We start from the raw sequence: 19,055 nt of genomic DNA, 5'->3' as shown, positions 1-19,055 counted from the left end.
GTTATATTAAAACAAAATAGATCTTTGTCTGCAATGTGCATTAGTATAGATCTTGGGAAATCATTTACTGTGTTTTTTATTAGAGAGAAGCTAACCATGAACATGTTTTTCTCATTTTACAAAAGTTCAGTGGTTTGTGGTTAGGTTTTTGTTTTGCTGAACAAAAAAGATTTGGATCTAATCCAGATTCCACTTTATCTGAACTCTCAAAATTTGGGAGGGTTTGGTTCCAGCACTAGCTAGTCTTTGTACATAAGATATGCAGTATCAAATTTCCTAAGATACAGGGCATTGCACACACATTCACCACATGCTGAAAGGAGTAATATCAAACCTTATAATCATGCCCCTACCAAATTCATGATCCATTTTCGTAAATTTCACAGTCATCGCATTTTTAAAATCTTGAATTTCACAGCTTCAGATATTTAAATCTTAACAAAGCATGAATATTTATTATTAAATGACAAAATATAAGCATTTAAAGCCCATGATAGCATCCCCCCAAAAAAGTGATGACACCCCTCCATACCATGCCACCCTTACTTCTGTGATGCTGCTGGCAGTGTCACTGCTTACAGAGCTGGCTGGCTGGCTGGCAGATGCCACTTTTGGGCCACGCAGCTTGGAAGGCAGCATAGAAGTAAGGGTGACAATACTGCAGCTCCTTTAAAATAGCATTTGAGTTGGGACCCCCAGTTTGAGAAAAGTACACAAAAGACCAGATTTCATGCAAGAGACCAGATTTCACAGTCCATGATGCATTTTTCACAGCTGTGAATTTGATAGGGCCCTACTTATAATGATCTCCCCTCAGTACTAATAGGAGCTATGCATGCTGATCAAAGGGAAGAGTAGACCATTTCATTTGCACCTTAAACTCTCAATACAGAAGCATGTTGCGCAAGTCTAAACCTAGATCTAGAGGAGATGGAAGGAAGTGACTTGATGTCTAATTCTTATTAGAACAAGCTAATCAATATTTCAGCGTTCATAGATTACCCCTGCAGAAAAAGCATACCATTACAATTACCTGAATCGATACAAGGTAAATGCTGCCTCAACTAAGAAATGGATATCTATTTTGAAAGAACAAATTAAACATGGTTTTATTCATTGGTGTAAGAGGTATGCTTTATGAAGAAAAAGAATCCATGAGGTATTTCCTGATAGCATTTTTTTTTTTGCCATATCTATTAAAATGTGACAGTTTTGCTTTTTCATCTAAGTGGAAAATGTCTATTTTTGGCATTAGTTCTACTCCATATATTTAACATTGCATAAATTGGAAATGTGAGACCCATTTAGCTCTAGCTGTAATAAATGCATTTTACCGTTTTCTGACCAAATGGGCCTTGTGATTATAAATCATAGGACTGGTCATGACAGACACCTACCCCATAAAGGGCCAGTGTACAGCAGCACCATCCCTGTTACAGGGGTGTGATGGGTTGGATCACAGAAACCCCCTTGGGAACTGCCAACTGATGTGCCAAGACTACTTCTGCCCCTGCTTTTCCTGCCAGCCTGGGAGTCCAGCACCCTGTCTTGCTGAGCCAGACATACCAGTCTACTCCAACACAGACTCAGGGTCTGAACCACATGCCCCAAAGCTGCAGACTTAACTGAAAGCAACTTACAGAAGTGTTCCTGTCTTTAACACTCAGATGTCCAACTCCCAATGGGGTCTAAACCCCAAATAAATCTGTTTTACCCTGTATAAAGCTTATATAGGGTAAACTCATAAATTGTTCGCCCTCTGTAACACTGATAGAGAGATATGCACAGCTGTTTGCCCCCTCCCCCCAGGCATTAATACTTACTCTGGGTTAATTAATAAGTAAAAACTGATTTTATTAAACAGAAAGTAGAATTTAAATGGTTCCAAGTAGTAACAGACAGAACAAAGTGAATTACCAAGTAAAATAAAATAAAACATGCAAATCTAAGCCTAATACAGTAATAAAACTGAATACAGATAAAATCTCACCCTCAGAGATGTTTCAGTAAGTTTCTTTCACTGACTGGATGCCTTCCGATTCTGGGCACAATCCTTTCCCTAGGTACAGCCCTTGTTCCAGCTCAGGTGGTAGCTATGGGATTTCTCATGATGCCTGCCACTTTGTTCTGTTCCACCCACTTATATATCTTTTGCATAAGGCAGGAATCCTTTGTCTCTCTGGGTTCCCACCCCTCCTTCTCAATGGAAAAAACACCAGGTTAAAGATGGATTCCAGTTCAGGTGACATGATCACATGTCACTGTAAGACCCCAAGCATTCATTCCTGCCAGCCTGACTCACAGGAAGGCCTGCCTGCAAACAGAACCATCCACAGTCAATTGTCCTGGTTAGTGGGAGCCATCAAGATTCCAAACCACCATTAATGGCCCACACTTTGCATAAGGCCCTCAGAGTTATACTTTATATTTCTAGTTTCAGATACAAGAGTGATACCTTTATACAAGTAGGATGACCACTCAATAGATTATAAGGTTTGTAATGATATCTTACAAGAGATATTTTGCATGAAGCATATTCCAGTTACATTTTATTCATACTCATGAGCATATTTTCATAAAGTAATATAGAATGCAATGTCACAGGGGGCACCCTGAGATTCTTATGCCTCACGCAGTCAAAACACCTCCCAGAGTTCTGGGAGCACAGTGGCTGCACCAGCCTGGTGCAAATTGTAGCATGTGCTCTCCACCATCATGTGCAGGTCCAGTTCTCCTGCATCCTGTAGAGAAAATGAGTCTCATACCCTTTTAATTTCATAAACCCTTATAAACTCATACCTCATAGTCTCATACCGTTATAAATTCCCTCCTCCCTTTGAAGAGAAAAGTACCACTATAGATGCTAGCCTTGCATAGTCCTTGTGCTCAATGCAGCCTGCTCCTGTGCATTGAAACTGAGCAGCATCCGTGAGCTTGAATATTAGGGCAGAACTTCTTAAAACAAGATCATCTAGCCTAGCATTTCACAGAGTATAGGGCATGCTCATCCCTCCCCAACAGACTGAGAGGGATGGGAAGGACCAGTTAAGGGTGTGGGCATGTGGTGTAGACTGGTCTCTAAATTGTTTTCCAGTATCTCAGCTTTCTCTTTTTTAAAAATTAAAGTTTATAGAGAGCCTGAAACTATGCATCTCAGGTGTAAACTGCCCCATTCGTTTCAATGGATGCTAACCTAGGTGCTAATGATAATCCTTTAATTATCAACACATATAAGAAATAAGAGGCAGAATCATAAGATATGAACATCGACGTGATCTATCCTTAATGACCGCTCACTTTGGGTAGGCCTTTAGCAACACATGGAAGGGTTTCACAGAGATGTGATTCATTTCATTTTCCTGAAGGAGTCTCAGCTTTCAAAAGTTTGGGAAATGGTGAATTAGGCCATGGTATACATTTCAAAGACAAGCTATGGAAGCCCACATAATTTGAGCCATTTAACACTAAAGCTTGGGGAAAACACTTAAAAACTCTCATGGAAATTTCTTGCTTTGACAGAGAGACTGACAAAATACCGGTAGGTCTTTTTCCATCTCTTAAATCTCAGTGTAGCAATTCATTCCAGAATCGACTTCCGAGACATTTTTTAGCCAGACATAGTATGCCTACATAATAGCTTGTGGTAAGCATTATGGGAGAAGCCACTGGCAGAAACTGCAGGGTCTAAATAGCTTAAACAACATATGTGTGACAGTCAGGGGAGCAGTGAATATATTTATTCCCCTGACCCCAATCCTGAAAACCCTTACATACATGCTTAATTGTACATGGCTGCATAATCTCACTCAATAGGACATGTCACATGAATAAACGTAGGTATCTGTGTACATTTTTGCAGTATCAAAACATGTTTCTTATTCCCTCTTTCTGCTTTTTACAAGCAAATAGTATTTAAAATCCTAGCCATTAAGTTTAATGTAGGTGATCAATCATTTTTCAATATATGTCATATTTCATATGAGAACCATCTATTTTGTTGAGTTGCCTTATGCATGGTTTTCGTTTCACTGAAATAGAAATGATTTTTCCACTTCTTAGCAATTTGAGTTCAATTAATCTGGATTATTTATTAAATAAAGATTATCTACATTATGTCTGTCAGATAAAATAATAATATTGTGTGTGTACACATGCGTGTGCATGTAAAATATATGGGGATTAGTACTATCTCTTCCTGGGTTTATGAACCTAACATTCTCCAGGGCATAACATAAACCAGCATGAAGCCCCAAATACTAGCATTTTCATTTGCATTTTCGTGTTATCTGAAAGATGCGTGAAATGTCATATGCAGTCAACTCCGCACTGACTGTGCATGCGAGCAGGGGCCTGGGTTTGGCTTTATCCAGCAAGAATATGGGATATACTATGATCCTGGAGTGTGACAGGGTGGCTTCATTCTACTGTGACTCCACCCTGGTAGCTGGACCCAGAGCTTCAAAGTTATTTAGGCTTCTAACTTCCAGTGAAATCAATTGGAGTTGGATGCCTACATACCTTTTAGGTTCTGGGCCCTGTAAATTAATCCCTGCTCACTCAGTGATGCAGGTGTGGCTTGTTAAACTCCGCACTGTATATAAGAGAGGTGAGAATAGCTCTTTAGAGGGAAAGTTAGGGCTTCGGGCAGATGGGGCCCAAGGTAGGAATGTTGGTGAAGTCATATCTGGGGAGAAGGCATAGGTTGGAGTTTATATTGTTATGTTTAGTTTGAGTTACCCTTAGTAATAAAGCCAAAACTCAGGTAGGGGGGTAACTTTTAACCTTAAACAATGTGTATATGGCCTTTTGTGATAGTAAGGCAGAGACTCCTTCTCTTTTGGAGTAACTGTTGTGTAGTGCTAAAAGTTCCTACTCTTTTGTCAATGGCAATAGGGTATGACATTTCTACAAGCAAGAGAATATTAAGCATTAATTTAAATCTAATGAGCTTTGGGGAAGATTGTTGGATCCTGCAGAAACACTTGTGGTGAAGTTGCTGCTAGCCCCTTAGGGCAGGGGGCCCAACCTATGACCTGTGAGCCCTACACAGCCCACCAGAGTATTTCATAAGGCCCACTGCCTGCTTCAACACAAAAAAACTACTGGCCAGTTCATTAGCCTTTTGTTGCCATGTTTACATCATTTTAATTTACATGAGTGTGTAAATAGACAATACTGTACATAGAAACAACCTATCTACATACATATGAAACAAGCTGAACTGAATATAGAAATCAATATAGGTGAATTTAAAACTTATTAAAATATGGAATATCTGTTTGGCCAACACAAGGTTGTGTTTAGGTTTATGTGGCCCTCCTGTATAATAAGGTTGGGCACCCCTGCCTTAGGGTATGTCTACACTGCACACTAAGCCCAGGCTTTGACTCAGGTTTCAGCCCACGCCCCTATTTTGCCCATACATAAATCAGTTTAACTTGGGTCAGCAAGCACTCAGGACGTGGTCCTAGGACTCTGCTAAGGGGATGGGTCAGAGCAGAGTTCCTGCTGTGATTCAGGTCTAAGCCCTTTTACTTTGTAGCGTGAATGCAGCTCAAGTCACAGACCCAAGCCAGAAGATCTGCATAATGCAGTATGGCCAGCTCAGCGCAGCTGTGACACCCGGGTCCAGCAATTGTAAACACAGGTTTACAATGCAGTGCAGCTGCTCAGGTATGGGCTTGGAAATACCAAGTCCACTAGCCTGGGTCCCACAAACCCAGCCTTAGTGTGCAGTGTAGTTTAGGGGTTGGCAACGTTTGGCATGCGGCTCGCCAGGGTAAGCACCCTAGCAGGCCGGGCCAGTTTATTTACCTGCTGACACAGCAGGTTCGGCCGATCGCGGCCCCCACTCACCGCGGTTCACCGTCCCAGGCCAATGGGGGCGGCGAGAAGTGGCGCAGGCGAGGGGTGTGCTGGCCGCGGCTTCCCGCCGCCCCCATTGGCCCAGGACGGCAAACCGCGGCAAGTGGGGGCTGCAATCAGCCGAACCTGCCACATCAGCAGGTAAATAAACTGGCCTGGCCCGCCAGGGTGTTTACCCTGGCGAGCCGCGTGCCAAACATTGCCGACCCCTGGTGTAGTTCATCCAGAGTAGAGTGAGGAGAGATTATTCAAAAGGGAAAGTTGTTCTGGAAGGTGTGACTTGCTCATTTGAGTCCAATTATATTCATTTTACCTCACCCCCATAGCATAGCTGTAAAATGACCACACACACAAGTATCCCACATAGCCAGGTTCATCTTTACTTGCTTTAACTATTACTGTGCCATGAAGCACGGGGGAAAGGCTTTTGGGAGCTCCTGTTCAAGTCTCTGCCACTAAACTGAAGTAAGGGTTTAAGCTGACTTCCCATCCTCTGATGGGGTTCACCTTCAGTCCTGATACTGCAAAACCATCCCCAATAAAGATGACTGATCCCTGAAACTCACATAAATATCTCTTTAAAATACTTTATCCATTCACTTTGGGACTAGAACAGATTGCACCAAACATCAAATAACTCCCTGAGGAGGATACTCCTAACCTACCCAACCAGGACTTAACCCCTTCATCAAAGCATCTCAGGTTACACAAACTATGTATTTTGGTATAGTATCCATATACGCCACATATTTTGCAGGAACAAAGTACAGACATTTCCAGTGTACTTAGCATAAGCTGCCTTGCCACACAATGTTGCCTTATTCCTTGGTTTTGCTTATGAGAAGTAGTTTTGTTTACTAAATAGATTCTCCAGTCTTCACCCTGTTTCAGCAAAATACTTAAGCATGTCAATAGTCCCAATGAAGTCAATGTTTAAAGTATGTGTTTAAGGCTAAGATTTCCAATGAGGCCTAAGGGAGTTAGGTGCCCACCTTTGAGTGGGAGTTGGGCACCTCATTCCCTTACGCCCTTTGAAAATCCCAGTTTAAGCAATTAGTTGAATAGGGACCTGCAACAAGAAAGCTGCAGTTTGTGTTGTTAATTGGTGAAGCCTGAGTGGGCTCCATTCAGTAGCAACAGCCATGCCACTGTATAGCATATGGTGGGTTCTTCCGCTACAGGTGAAAGTCACTCAGCTGTCCCTGGAAGGCCATCCAGTACTGCTAGTGATATCTCCCGGCGGCCAGGCCCTGAAGCTACCATACTTTCACCAATTTGAAAAATACCAAAGACATGGTAGGATATCTTTCCTAGGCTAGGTTACTAGCCTTTTTTTAAAAAAATACTGTTCTATATACTGTTTCAAATTTCTTTTAAACCTAACAGTCTTGCAAAAAAAATTATCTTAAAAAAATAACACAGATAATTAAAAAGCAATGGATATTGTCATTTCAAAAATATCTTGATTAAAACCCAGTGAGCCAGTTTCAGAGATGGTGCAAGCAAGCCAGCCATCGAAGTCAATGAAATTGTGTCTATTTACACAAGGATTGGCTTTATCTCTATTCATTTTGTTATCCTGTACAAAAATATGCATCTTTAACCATCTAACCGCTTTGAGCATCATACATAGAATGTAGTATTTCAGCAAATCAGATCATAAACTACATAAATGAACAAAAACTATTTGAAGTAAATAGCCCTAGAATTTAAGAGCAACTATGCTGTTTCTTTATCTGCTGCATGTTAATTTCTCTCACCTTAGGAAATACTTTATACATCCAAATATTTCCCCATTCAAATAAATATATTTACTGCTTTAAAATTCCATGTTAATATTTAATCTACTGTCACATACCTTGCCATAGTAAAGAAAAATGTCATAATTTAAAAAGCAAACATAAAATGACAGCAAACATCAGTCATTAAGGTATACTGACTATGATTAATACATAGGTTGTTAAATGGTTAGTAATAAGATTAGTTTGCTTCTTTCCTGCCCAATAGATACTTAAAGTAATTGCATCTTTGCAAACTGCATTATCATCACTTCATGTTCTTTATGATGTCATGGGACAGCAATGCAGACTATGTAACACTCAGCAGTTTTTCCTACCCCTACTTTGTTACTTTCCTTTAAAACCTCTTTTTCTGCCAACTGCAGACATCCTAACATATGAGGATGTAAGAATAGCGCACAAAAATCTCAATACATCTATATTAAAAGTAAAGAGCACTTACTTTTTTTTTTCTTTAACGACTTGCACATCAAAAATAATTATGGCTAATGTGCCATCATAATGTGAAAAATCTGCTGAAAACAGTAATAAGCCAATTGCTTTTCTCTAGCTAGTTAGATCTTATTCACAAAACAATATGTTAACAAGTGGATAAGAGACATGAACTTAGAGGGAAAAGGATAAAAAATGGAAAACCATTACAGAACTAAATTAGCCAAAAATCTGAAAGCCATTTTAAAAAGCAGAACATTCTTTTTTGTGACCCCTACCACTTATGCTAATACAGCAGGGGTCATTATATCTCACAGTCTTTGCCATTTATCATAGCCACTTTGTGGCTATGTAACTCTTATTACTAGGTCTGATCCAAAACCTATTGAACTCAATGGGAGTCTTTCCATGGACTTCAGTAGGCATTGCATCAAGCCCATAATGAAAAATGTTCTCTATTCTAGTTCTTAAAAAAATGTAACTGATGTTGGGAGGGAATGGGAGGGAGGGGAAATTCACAATTCCTAATGAATGTGATATACTAAAACAGAAGTTGATAACTTTCCAGTTCCTCTTATCATCGCCATCTGAAGTTCTGCTTCTGTGATATTTTAGACTAATGCGTAACTACACACATACATGTCTAAAACCAAATTGTTGCTGCTCATGGGCAGATATGCAAGATGGGAGTGGGGAGGATGGCACAGTGTACCCTACACACCTCTGCTGGTGCTTCTGTATCCTGAGTGCCCAGGAGTATTAACACTGCCTATAGGACTAAACAGTTCTAGTGTATGTGGCAGGGCAGGAGTTTGGCCCCTGTTCAGAAAGGAGGAGTTTCCCTTCAGCACCCCAGAGCCACTGTGTTCTGGCCACTGCTGCTTGGTATAGCGCTCCTCTGCACAATTAAGCTAGCTTTGACTACTGATACCCCAATACAACCCTTAATGTTTTTTTTCTTTCTCCAACTGGCTTCAACACTTACATATTTGTTACACAAATAACCCCATATAGCATAATCACATACAAGATTGATTTTATGTTTGAAAAATAGTGTGATGTAAGTGTGCCTTTCAATAGGAATCTAACAATGGTTTGAACCACAGTTTGAAAAAATATAAGTACTGTAGCCTGATTTTGAAAACATTGACACAGAGGTCCTTTATGAATTATAGCCACAAATTTCACTAAAAGATATAGTTCTGTTTGAAGATTATGTGCTCAAATCTTGTATGGGACATACGGTACATCCTTAGAAAAAATAACACAAAAGAAACACTCATGAAAACTAAATGCAGTTATAATTATTCAGTTTCCATATGGCACTTATGATAGAACACACAGTCATTTATTCATATCTATACTCAGACGCTACTAGTTCAACTTTCTGGTTTCAATGCAAATGTGCATCTTAGAATGCACTTTAGCTAGGTGTGACTTTTCAAATAAGAAGAACTTCCAAAGTATGGCATCTTGGGCCTTGTTTCCTGAAAAAAAAAATAACTTTAATGGTGTGAAAAAATGAAAGCATGCTATGGTTACTTTCATAATCTTACTTCAAATAGGTACATATTGACTCACAGCAAGTATCAGTACACAGCATCTGTACTTAGCACCAGGATAAGATAAAAGTGATTCTGAACTTTTCAGCTTCGAAATAAATGTGCGCAAAATAAATAAAAACTAAAAATGAAACCATGTTTTCTATAAACATGCCATCATTATACTATTACTCCATTTGTAACATCTTATATGAAAACCATTTCCACCATTCTGCTATCTGTGTATAGAGGCATATTCTCATCTGCATGTGTGAAGATTTAGATACATAATTCCTATAACTAAAAACTTAAGAAGTTCTCTTCTCAAATCTCTTCTCAAAAGATGCACAGTAGGTGGGCATGAGGTGAATTTCAGACTTGTGCAGGGGAAACATGCACAACAGCTTGGCTACAATACATCCAACTTTAATGAGCACTTCCAACCTGACTTTCTCAAGTTTATGGGAAAACAAAACTCAATCACTAAATTCACATCTTCACTCTCTCCATCTATATCTATGTCTATATATAAAAGCAAAACCTTCAACATTATTTGTTTGTTTAAAACAAACAAAAGGAAGTATTTCTTCACGCAACCCACAGTCAACCTGTGAAACTCTTTGCCAGAGGATGTTGTGAAGGCCAAGACTATAACAGGGCTCAAAAAAGAACTAGATAAATTCATGGAGAATAGGCCCATCAATGTCTATTAGCCAGGATGGGCAGGGATGGTGTCCCTAGCCTCTGTTTGCCAGAAGCTGGGAATGGGCGATAGGAGATGGATCACTTGATGATTACCTGTTCTGTTCATTCCCTCTGGGGCACCTGGCATTGGCCACTGTTGGAAGATAGAATACTGGGCTAGATGGACCTTTGGTCTCACCCAGTATGGCCGTTCTTATGTTCTTAAGTGTAGTCAAGAGTATAAATCATCATGCATCAAGATCAATCTGTGGACTCAGTTCTGTATTCCTGTGCAACCAAGATTCCCATTGCCTTCGGCTTTCAGATCCAAAATCCATTGAAGACAATGTTAATCTTTCCATTGAATTCAGTGGACTTTGGATCAGATGCTGAGTGTGCCAGGAATGCAGAACTGGATCGTAAACCTCTTGAACTGTGGTTGAACTCACATTTCAGTTATGCTTTTGTCTTCTTCTTTTTGGGGTAGCACAAAAGATAATGCAAATGAAGATACATAAACAGTACAGAAAAGCTTATGCTGTTTTCTTTTTAGTCTTTTCTAACTTTACCATAAAAAGAAGGAACAATCCTATATAACTAAAGACAGATGTGCATGTAAAGATATCCTACACAAAGAAGTGCCGCAGCATGTACCTTTTATTATCCTTTTAAAAATAATTAATTTAAGGTACAAAAATAGTGACATCTTCCAGCATAGCAAGATGTTTAAAAATATCTTGTCTTCTGGTTGCAGAAAAAATGCCTTAGAAAACGTTATGTTGGGGAGGTTGCAGATCATAATGTATCATAGTGATTTGCTGATCTAGCTTTTCATCTCTGAAGATCTGAAATCAAATTTGCTTTTGAGTGTAATGAGTTTGGCAGTTTCTGTTTAGATTTAGCTGGTCATTATGCAGATTACAAAAATGACAATTACAACAAACAATCTCTTCTCAAAAGATGCACAGTAAGTGGACATGAGGTGAATTTCAGACTCCTGCAGGGGAAAATTGCACAACATCTTGGCTACAATGCATCCAACTTTAATGAGCACTTCCAGACTGACTTTCTCAAGTTTTGGGGGAAACAAAAATCAATCACTAAATTCACATTTTCACTCCCTCCATCTATAGCTATGTCTATATATAAAAGCAAAACCTTCAACATTATTTTAAAATAAAGTTCCAGATTTAATTATTTTTCTAGAACCAGCCTCTCCTGTATGATGTATGATCAATTTCTTTTTTTAGAAAAAAAGGTCCCTATGTTTGCAGCAAGTAAAGGAAGTTAACTCACTGATGATCTCAGTACCTTAAAAACCAAACTTCACTATCATTATCATATTGTCTTAATTTTACGGAGGATGTTTCAATTATTTCTTTTTTAAAAAAATCAGTGGAAAGTTGATTTAAAAAAAAACCGACTGCTACTTACAATCCAGACCGCAGCAATTGCCACCGCATGAGAACTTTTATGTGCAATTGACTAGAAGACAACTATAAACAAAGGTGAACCTGAGTAGCTTGTTTTCATTGATCAAAATGATTGAATGCAAAGGAGACGCAACACATTATAAATAAATTATAAAATTACTTCATATTAGTTACCCTAAGTGTGAATTGTCACAACATTTATTTTTAATTGGTCCCTATCCCATTAACTAATTTAACAGCATATTCTGATTTCTTTAACCCAAGCGAGACGCTCTGGGGCTATTGTGAGCAATGTCAATACAAATTTTAAGGGCCAAATCCTGCAGTCTTCCCGCCGTAGCCTTAGCTCTGACTCTAAGGGGGAGTTTTGCCTGTATAAGGGACGGAGGAAGAACTTCAGGATTTGTCCCTAAACAGACGGCGTCTTCCAACTTTGGCACCTGTGATGATGGGGGCAGTTAGAAAGGCGATGACCGATGAGGAAGTGGGTTAGAAGCACTAGATGGATCTCTTCTAAACTGAACTCTCAGGCTAGCTCCTCCAGTCCTGCTTCCGCCAAAACTTCAGTGGAAGTTCGGCCGAAGTGAGGAACGCATGATTTGGCCCTAACCGCGTTAAATAAATCCTGCTTTCTCCCCTTTCCTTAATCAAACCGGGTTGCCAGCAGCAGCCCCCGCCAGACACAGCTCCCGCTGCAGCCAGTGGGAGTGTTGTCTGAGTAAGCTCTGGGTCATCGGGGCTGGCTGGAGGATTTGGCCCTAACCGGCTGCAGGTGTGCAGATAGTTCCCTTCCCAGTGTCTGCCGGGCAGCCTCGGAGGGAAGCTCCCCACGCCCTCCCTCCCTCTCTGGCTCACTCACCGCTGAGGACTCGCAGGGAGAGGCAGCTCGGCCCCCACAGCATCGCGGCACCCAGCAGCAGGGGGATCACTCTGGAGGGAGAGGCGCTCATAGCGACGGGAGAGTCCCAACAGAAAACAAAGGCGGCACCAAGCACGGGCTGCTGCACCTGCACCCACCGCTCCCCCCTGGGAGATGCTCCAGCAGCCAGCGGTCCCCCCCCCTTGCACCAGCACCGCGAGCTCTCAGAGCAGCAGCGCGCCCTGCGAATCCCAAGCCGCTGCAGCTCCGCACATTTCCCTTGGCCAGAGGAACGCGCTGGCCCTTGCTGCCCACTCCCCCCTCGCTGGGCTCTCTCCCCCGGTGCCTTGCCCTGCCTGTGCCTCTCTCTCGGGGGCTGCGGCTCCCGCTGATGCTGAGAGGGGTGTGGATGCTCCTCGTTATATAGCCAGCCCGAGATGTTGTGCCTGGGAAAAACCAGCCCCAGACTATTGATTTCTGCTGCTGCCGCCAGCCCCCTCCGGTGTGAACCGCCCCACGCGCAACACTGCAGCTCTTATGGCACAGAGCGGGACCCAGGGCGCTCCAGAAGGGTGGACTCGGCAGCAGCCCCTCCACCTTCCGGTGCGGCAGGCGGGAACCCAGCGCTTCGGGGTCGATTTGCATACACCCGTGTCAGCTTGGCCATAAAAGTCTGGCAGGAGGCTGGCTCCCTGTCGTTTTCAAACTGCTGAATGTGCAGGGAAGTGGCGGGCTGGGGGGAGGGGGTGTCATTTTACTCCTAGCTGCTGTGTATTGCTTCACTCACTCGGGTACCTGGCAAGATGGATAGGGCAAGAGGGAACCGACTCGGGGAATTCAATACCGGGCAGGATTTTCTTACATTCTGGAACTGGATCTCCGCCAAACAGGTTTCCTCGTTGAATGGTTATGGAAACAGACCGTAGAGAACAATGTGGGATTTTCCCTGTAAGCCGCCACCCAAGAGAGATACTCACCCATCCCCATCCATATTTCAGGGAGGGGGGGATTCAAATCAGGGCTTTTCATTTGGCCCATCTCTAGATCTTAAAGTCATACTGTGCTATACCACCATGGAAATGTCCTATAGAGACAACTAGAGAATGAAATCCTAGCTGGAGAGTGTTTAGCCAAACTATAGAATTCTGCAGCAGGCATGTCACTCTCCATTAAATTCCATAGATTTGGAATAATGTCCGTAGATCCCCTACACTACAGGGATTTGAGCCGGTACCATTAATATCAATGAGAACTTTTGTCATTGAGTTCATTATATTCGGGACCAGGCCCTAGAGCCCTATAGTGATCATCTCTATTAAATGGTTAAGGATTTTTTGCCATTAAAGGTTTTTCTCCATAAGAATATGAATAAACATATATTTTCTACTTATTTTTTACAAGAGAATCTCTCAGTTCTCTGTTAGGCTACTGTGGCCACATCCAGATTACTATTTTGATACATTATGTATAATTATATTTATACACTTTAAAAGAACACCTCCAATGCCTTTTCGTTTGGGATTATGGTCTCAACTGTTTAGCTTATGCATGTACAGTTCTTGTGAGTGGTTTATTTGATTACGGGGCACGATTAATATAGACCATCGCGTTTAGTGGACATCTTCTATACAAATTATCTGGGGACTTGTCCCTCAGATTCCAGCTACTAACCATGTATATGGCATTTGTAAATCTTTTCCTCTCAACAGTTATTATAACTGGTTTTGTAGGCATATATCTCAGTTTAAAATGGATTTTCAAAAACTTAAGGGATTTCCTAGCTGCTTTAGAAATATGTGAGACCAGCTTTCATACTGAAAAACCCAGTGTTAGGTTTCTAAACAGTAATTGAAATCTAGTTAAAATACACAGCATTTTGTTCCCAACTTTTTTTTATTACTTAATAATAGGATTTGTGTTTTTACTTGGCTGATACAGACTTTTCCACTATGGTTTTCAAGTTTCCAGTGAGGTCTCTAGTATTTTCCAAGTTTATAGTGCCACAGTGTTTCAGTCTCAAAATAGTCACATGGGGTCATATGGCCTCTTCCTGTGCAAAAATAAACAAAACCTCCATGGCTTCTGAAATTCCACCCATTCCTCATTATTATTGCCCTTATATAAATGGATGGTACGCCCACATCTCAAATACTGCGTACAGATGTGGTTTCCTCATCTCAAAAAAGATATACTGGCACTAGAAAAGGTTCAGAAAAGGTCAACTAAAATGATTAGGGGTTTGGAACGGGTCCCATATGAGGAGAGATTAAAGAGGCTAGGACTCTTCAGCTTGGAAAAGAGGAGACTAAGGGGGGATATGATAGAGGTATATAAGATCATGAGTGATGTGGAGAAAGTGGATAAGGAAAAGTTATTTACTTATTCTCATAATACAAGAACTAGGGGTCACCAAATGAAATTAATAGGCAGCAGTTTTAAAACAAATACAAGGAAGTTCTTCTTCACGCAGCGCACAGTCAACTTGTGGAACTCCTTACCTGAGGAGGTTGTGAAGGCTAGGACTATAACAGCATTTAAAAGAGAACTGGATAAATTCATGGTGGTTAAGTCCATTAATGGCTATTAGCCAGGATAGGTAAGGAATGGTGTCCCTAGCTTCTGTATGTCAGAGGATGGAGATGGATGGCAGGAGAGAGATCACTTGATCATTGCCTGTTAGGTCCACTCCCTCTGGGGCACCTGGCATTGGCCACTGTCGGTAGACAGGATAATGGGCTAGGTGGACCTTTGGTCTGACCCGGTACGGCTGTTCTTATGTTCTTATGACACTATTGGCATTGTGGAAGAGATGGAGCATGGCCACCCACGCATGGCTATAATAACAATATCTAGGTAATGATGGCAGCCAAACCCCCACAGGTTTATCACATGTGTGTAAACTTGAAGGATTGCGGGAAAGATATTTCTATAAATTATCAGAAATCATAGTGCATGTCCCATCAAAGAGCAATGAGGAAAAGCCAAAGAGCAATGGTTCAGAAAAGGGAGAGAGAGAGAGATGTCAAAAGCGGCATTGTGCTACTTAGCAACCTGCCACTGGATTGAGAAAGGATGGTAATGATAAACTGATGCAGGGGATGAAACCCCTAAAATTGTGTGAAGCTCCATCCAAGATGAGCTGTACATGCCACCAATACTTGAAGATTCTGACTTCTTTTTCTTATGCTTTGACAACACTTGCATAGTTTGTTATGCCAATAAAGTCTCAATGAATTGAAATTGTATCTGCCATGCCTCTGCACAGCTCCAGACACACTCCCAGGACTTGACAGCATGGTTAGCTTCTTTATCATGCTTCCACTGGTTCCCATTACAACCCTTCCAATAGGGTTCACATAGGGAAGTTTAAAGTAGATTATGTCATAAGTTTATAGAACAATCAACCGCATATAGTGATCAAAATCACTGGGACAAAATCATTCCCGTACTAACCGTGCTAAATACCCTGCTTGTAAGAATCAAGCAATCCACTTATAAGAATCATTTCAGGGCAAACTGACTACATGTAATATGATACTTGATCAAGTGCAATGATGTAACAAGCCAATAAAGCTGTTTTGAATCTGAATTTGATTACATCTCATGTTATAGGCATATAGCACGCAAAAAGTATAATCCCTGTGTAGAAAAAATAAGTTGTGCTGTTTATATGTGAGTCAACATGGCAGGAAAAAGAAATGCTTTCTTCAGATGAAAAATGCCACCTCCTGGAGTCCTATGATAGTCTTCCCAAGACTATAGCTTGGAAACTGGGCATTGCACCACCTTTATTGTCTAAGATTCTCAAAGACAAGGAGAGCATCATACAAAATGAAGGAGATAGAAAAAGAATGTGATCAGGCAAGGCACCTATCGTCGAGGTGATGCTTATAAAGTGGATCAGAAATGCCAGAGAGAGAAATCCCTCCCCGCCCCCCAAGTGAACGGTTGGTGATGCAGAAAGCAGAACTAGTGGTGGCCCTGGGCGTTACTGACTTTAAGGCCAGCACTGGCTGGTTTGAGCCCTTTAAAAAACTGAGAGGGGATTGTTTTTAAGAAAATACATGGAGAAGCCTGAAGCCCAAAGACACGGACATTAGGTCATGTGAAGAATGGTTAGAAAACAAGTGGATTGAAATGAGACATGATTTCGCTGAAGAAGATATTTGAATACAGATGATAGTGAAAATTACTTATGAGTCCCGCCTGGTGGGACTCTCTCCTTTAAATTAGACAATAAACGAAGGAAAGAAGTCTAAAGAAAGAATTACTGCTCTGTTCATCAGTTCCATGACTGGTAAGAAAAAAAACCCTTTTAATCACTGGGAAAAGTCAAAACCCCTGGTCTTTTAAAAATGTGAGACATCGTCCAATCCACTACGCTGCCAATTCATCTGCCTGGATGACGGGGCATCTATTCGGTCAGTAGCTGAAGGACTGGAATTGAAAGTTGGGACAACTGGAAAGACCACATGACCACATGACGAAAAATGAAGCACTGAGAAATATCCCACTTGAATTATTCCCAAAGAACACAACTTCCATCTTTCAGCCATGTGATTAGGGAATTATTACAAGCAAATGGCTCACATGGTGGTGCATCACACTGATGATAAGGACAGCCAGGCTACTGTTATGTAAATTGCCATGAAGATCAGTCTTTTAGATGCCATTCTAATGCTTGCAAATGCCTGGAGTGATGTCAATGCTTCAACAAATCAGAATTGCTGGAAAAAAGGAAGTCTAGTCATAGCACCATAAGGGACGCAATTGTTGTTGAGCCATCAAGAGAACTCAGTGCACACGAATGTGAAGAGTGGATAGACATTGATGACAGTGCTTTTGTTATACAACCTGTCTGGGATGAGGACATTGTGACTTAGATCTGAGACCAAATTGAAGTGAAACCCAAAAATAATGCAGGGGCAGACTCTAAATGACAAGGTAATTGTCCCATCCTTGACCCAAATGAAGGACGTGATGAAAAAATTGGCAAATGGCCTCTTGTATAGGGGCTTCAATGATTTTAACCTCCTCCATTGCCTTGAAAATCTGGTTAACAATGTTGTGGATCATGCAATGATCCAGGGAACAGCCGACAAGTTTGTAATCAAATAGCGACTGTGCCATTGCATTATGCATTCACAGTGCCAGACCTGCCACTCCAGGGACAGAAGGTGACACTACAAAATAAATAATAATGTGAGTCAATACTGTTAAACATCTATTTGTTGTTTTGCATTTATATTTATGCTATAAAACTCAGTGTAATGCACTTTCGTATGTTATATTTGTTGCAGTTTATTTGAACAATTTTTAAAATTTGTATCTTTGGATCTTTACCTCTAGAGGTATATAGCTCCGCTAATCTACACTTTGAGTGAAGTTGTAACATGCTGTACAGTATTCATAATTGCCTTGAATAAACACACCTGCTAACTGATTGGGTAATAATAATATAGTAATAGTATGTTGCTCAGTTAGAATGTTGGTGTGGTTTTGTTCCATGTTGAATATCTATGTTTAAAGTCTAAAGAATTTAGTTAAGGTAAATGAGACATTACTCAGTTGAATAAACAGTCAGTTATTTAAAACATAATGGTCAGTTTCATCTATTCTTTGCAATTCCGCTTGTAAAAATCATCCGCTTATAAGAATCAAATCATCTGGGACGGATTTGATTTTTACAAAAAGGAATTATTAATTTATGCAGCATTAATTGATGATTTGACATGCTTTCTGCTGGTTTGTAAGGAGAATTTGCCACATAGAGTGACTGCTCCTTGACTCCCCCCCCCGCCCCGCCCCCTTCTTGCTGGCCACATATCCCTTTTCCTCTCCCATATATTTCCTGAGGAAGACTCTTGGTGGCTGTCCTCTAGTATCAGATGCTATCACATTTCTATATTTCCCCTTGGCACAAACTTTCCAGGCCCATTTTGTCTTGTTTACACCTAACTGCTACCCTCCCATAGAAGAAGGGAGCAGATGGGATTTGGTACTGTATCAAATGACACCTATTCAATTTATGTCAATTCACATCAGCAGAAGATTTGGCCCATTATTACTGCATCTTTCCAACCCATAATTCCACTCCATAATTTTGGCATATTCCGTTTTATAAGGATCAGTGATTCCACCTTCAGTGACAGAAAATTGATTTACATTAGGATCCTTCTAGATCTTGTAACTGTATAGCTTTGTATGTGTTCAGCTAGGGCTACTGAAAGGACGATGAGCAGTTTGCTTCTTTCCTGAGAGACTAAGCTTATTGCTTTCAGAATGTGTTCACTCTGTGCTGGTGTCTCAGTTTTGTCAACAACCTGATCACCTTCTGACTGATGCATACTGTAGCACACAGCACTGTTGCCAAATCATTGAGCAGCCCAGAAGTTCAATGAATGGCATTATTTATATTCAGAGTGGCAAACTAACCACATGT

At 40.9% G+C, this 19,055-nt stretch overlaps 1 protein-coding gene across 4 annotated transcripts in view; it reads right to left on the bottom strand.

Moving 5' to 3' along the window:
• The window catches only part of CHODL (chondrolectin), a 48,948-nt gene extending 35,783 nt beyond the window's left edge, over positions 1-13,165 (bottom strand). For all 4 annotated transcript variants that reach the window (XM_054016450.1, XM_054016453.1, XM_054016451.1 and 1 more), the window contains exon 1: positions 12,614-13,165. In XM_054016450.1, the coding sequence (XP_053872425.1) occupies positions 12,614-12,704 (91 nt within the window). In that variant the 5' untranslated portion in view covers positions 12,705-13,165. The remainder of the gene's footprint in view (positions 1-12,613) is intronic.
• Between the last annotated feature and the right edge of the window lie 5,890 nt (positions 13,166-19,055).

This window comes from Malaclemys terrapin, chromosome 1 (genome assembly GCF_027887155.1).
Source record: "Malaclemys terrapin pileata isolate rMalTer1 chromosome 1, rMalTer1.hap1, whole genome shotgun sequence".
NCBI classification, from domain to species: domain Eukaryota; kingdom Metazoa; phylum Chordata; order Testudines; family Emydidae; genus Malaclemys; species Malaclemys terrapin.
The sequence above is the reverse complement of the archived record's forward strand: the minus strand, read 5'-3'. Positions and strand labels throughout refer to the sequence as shown.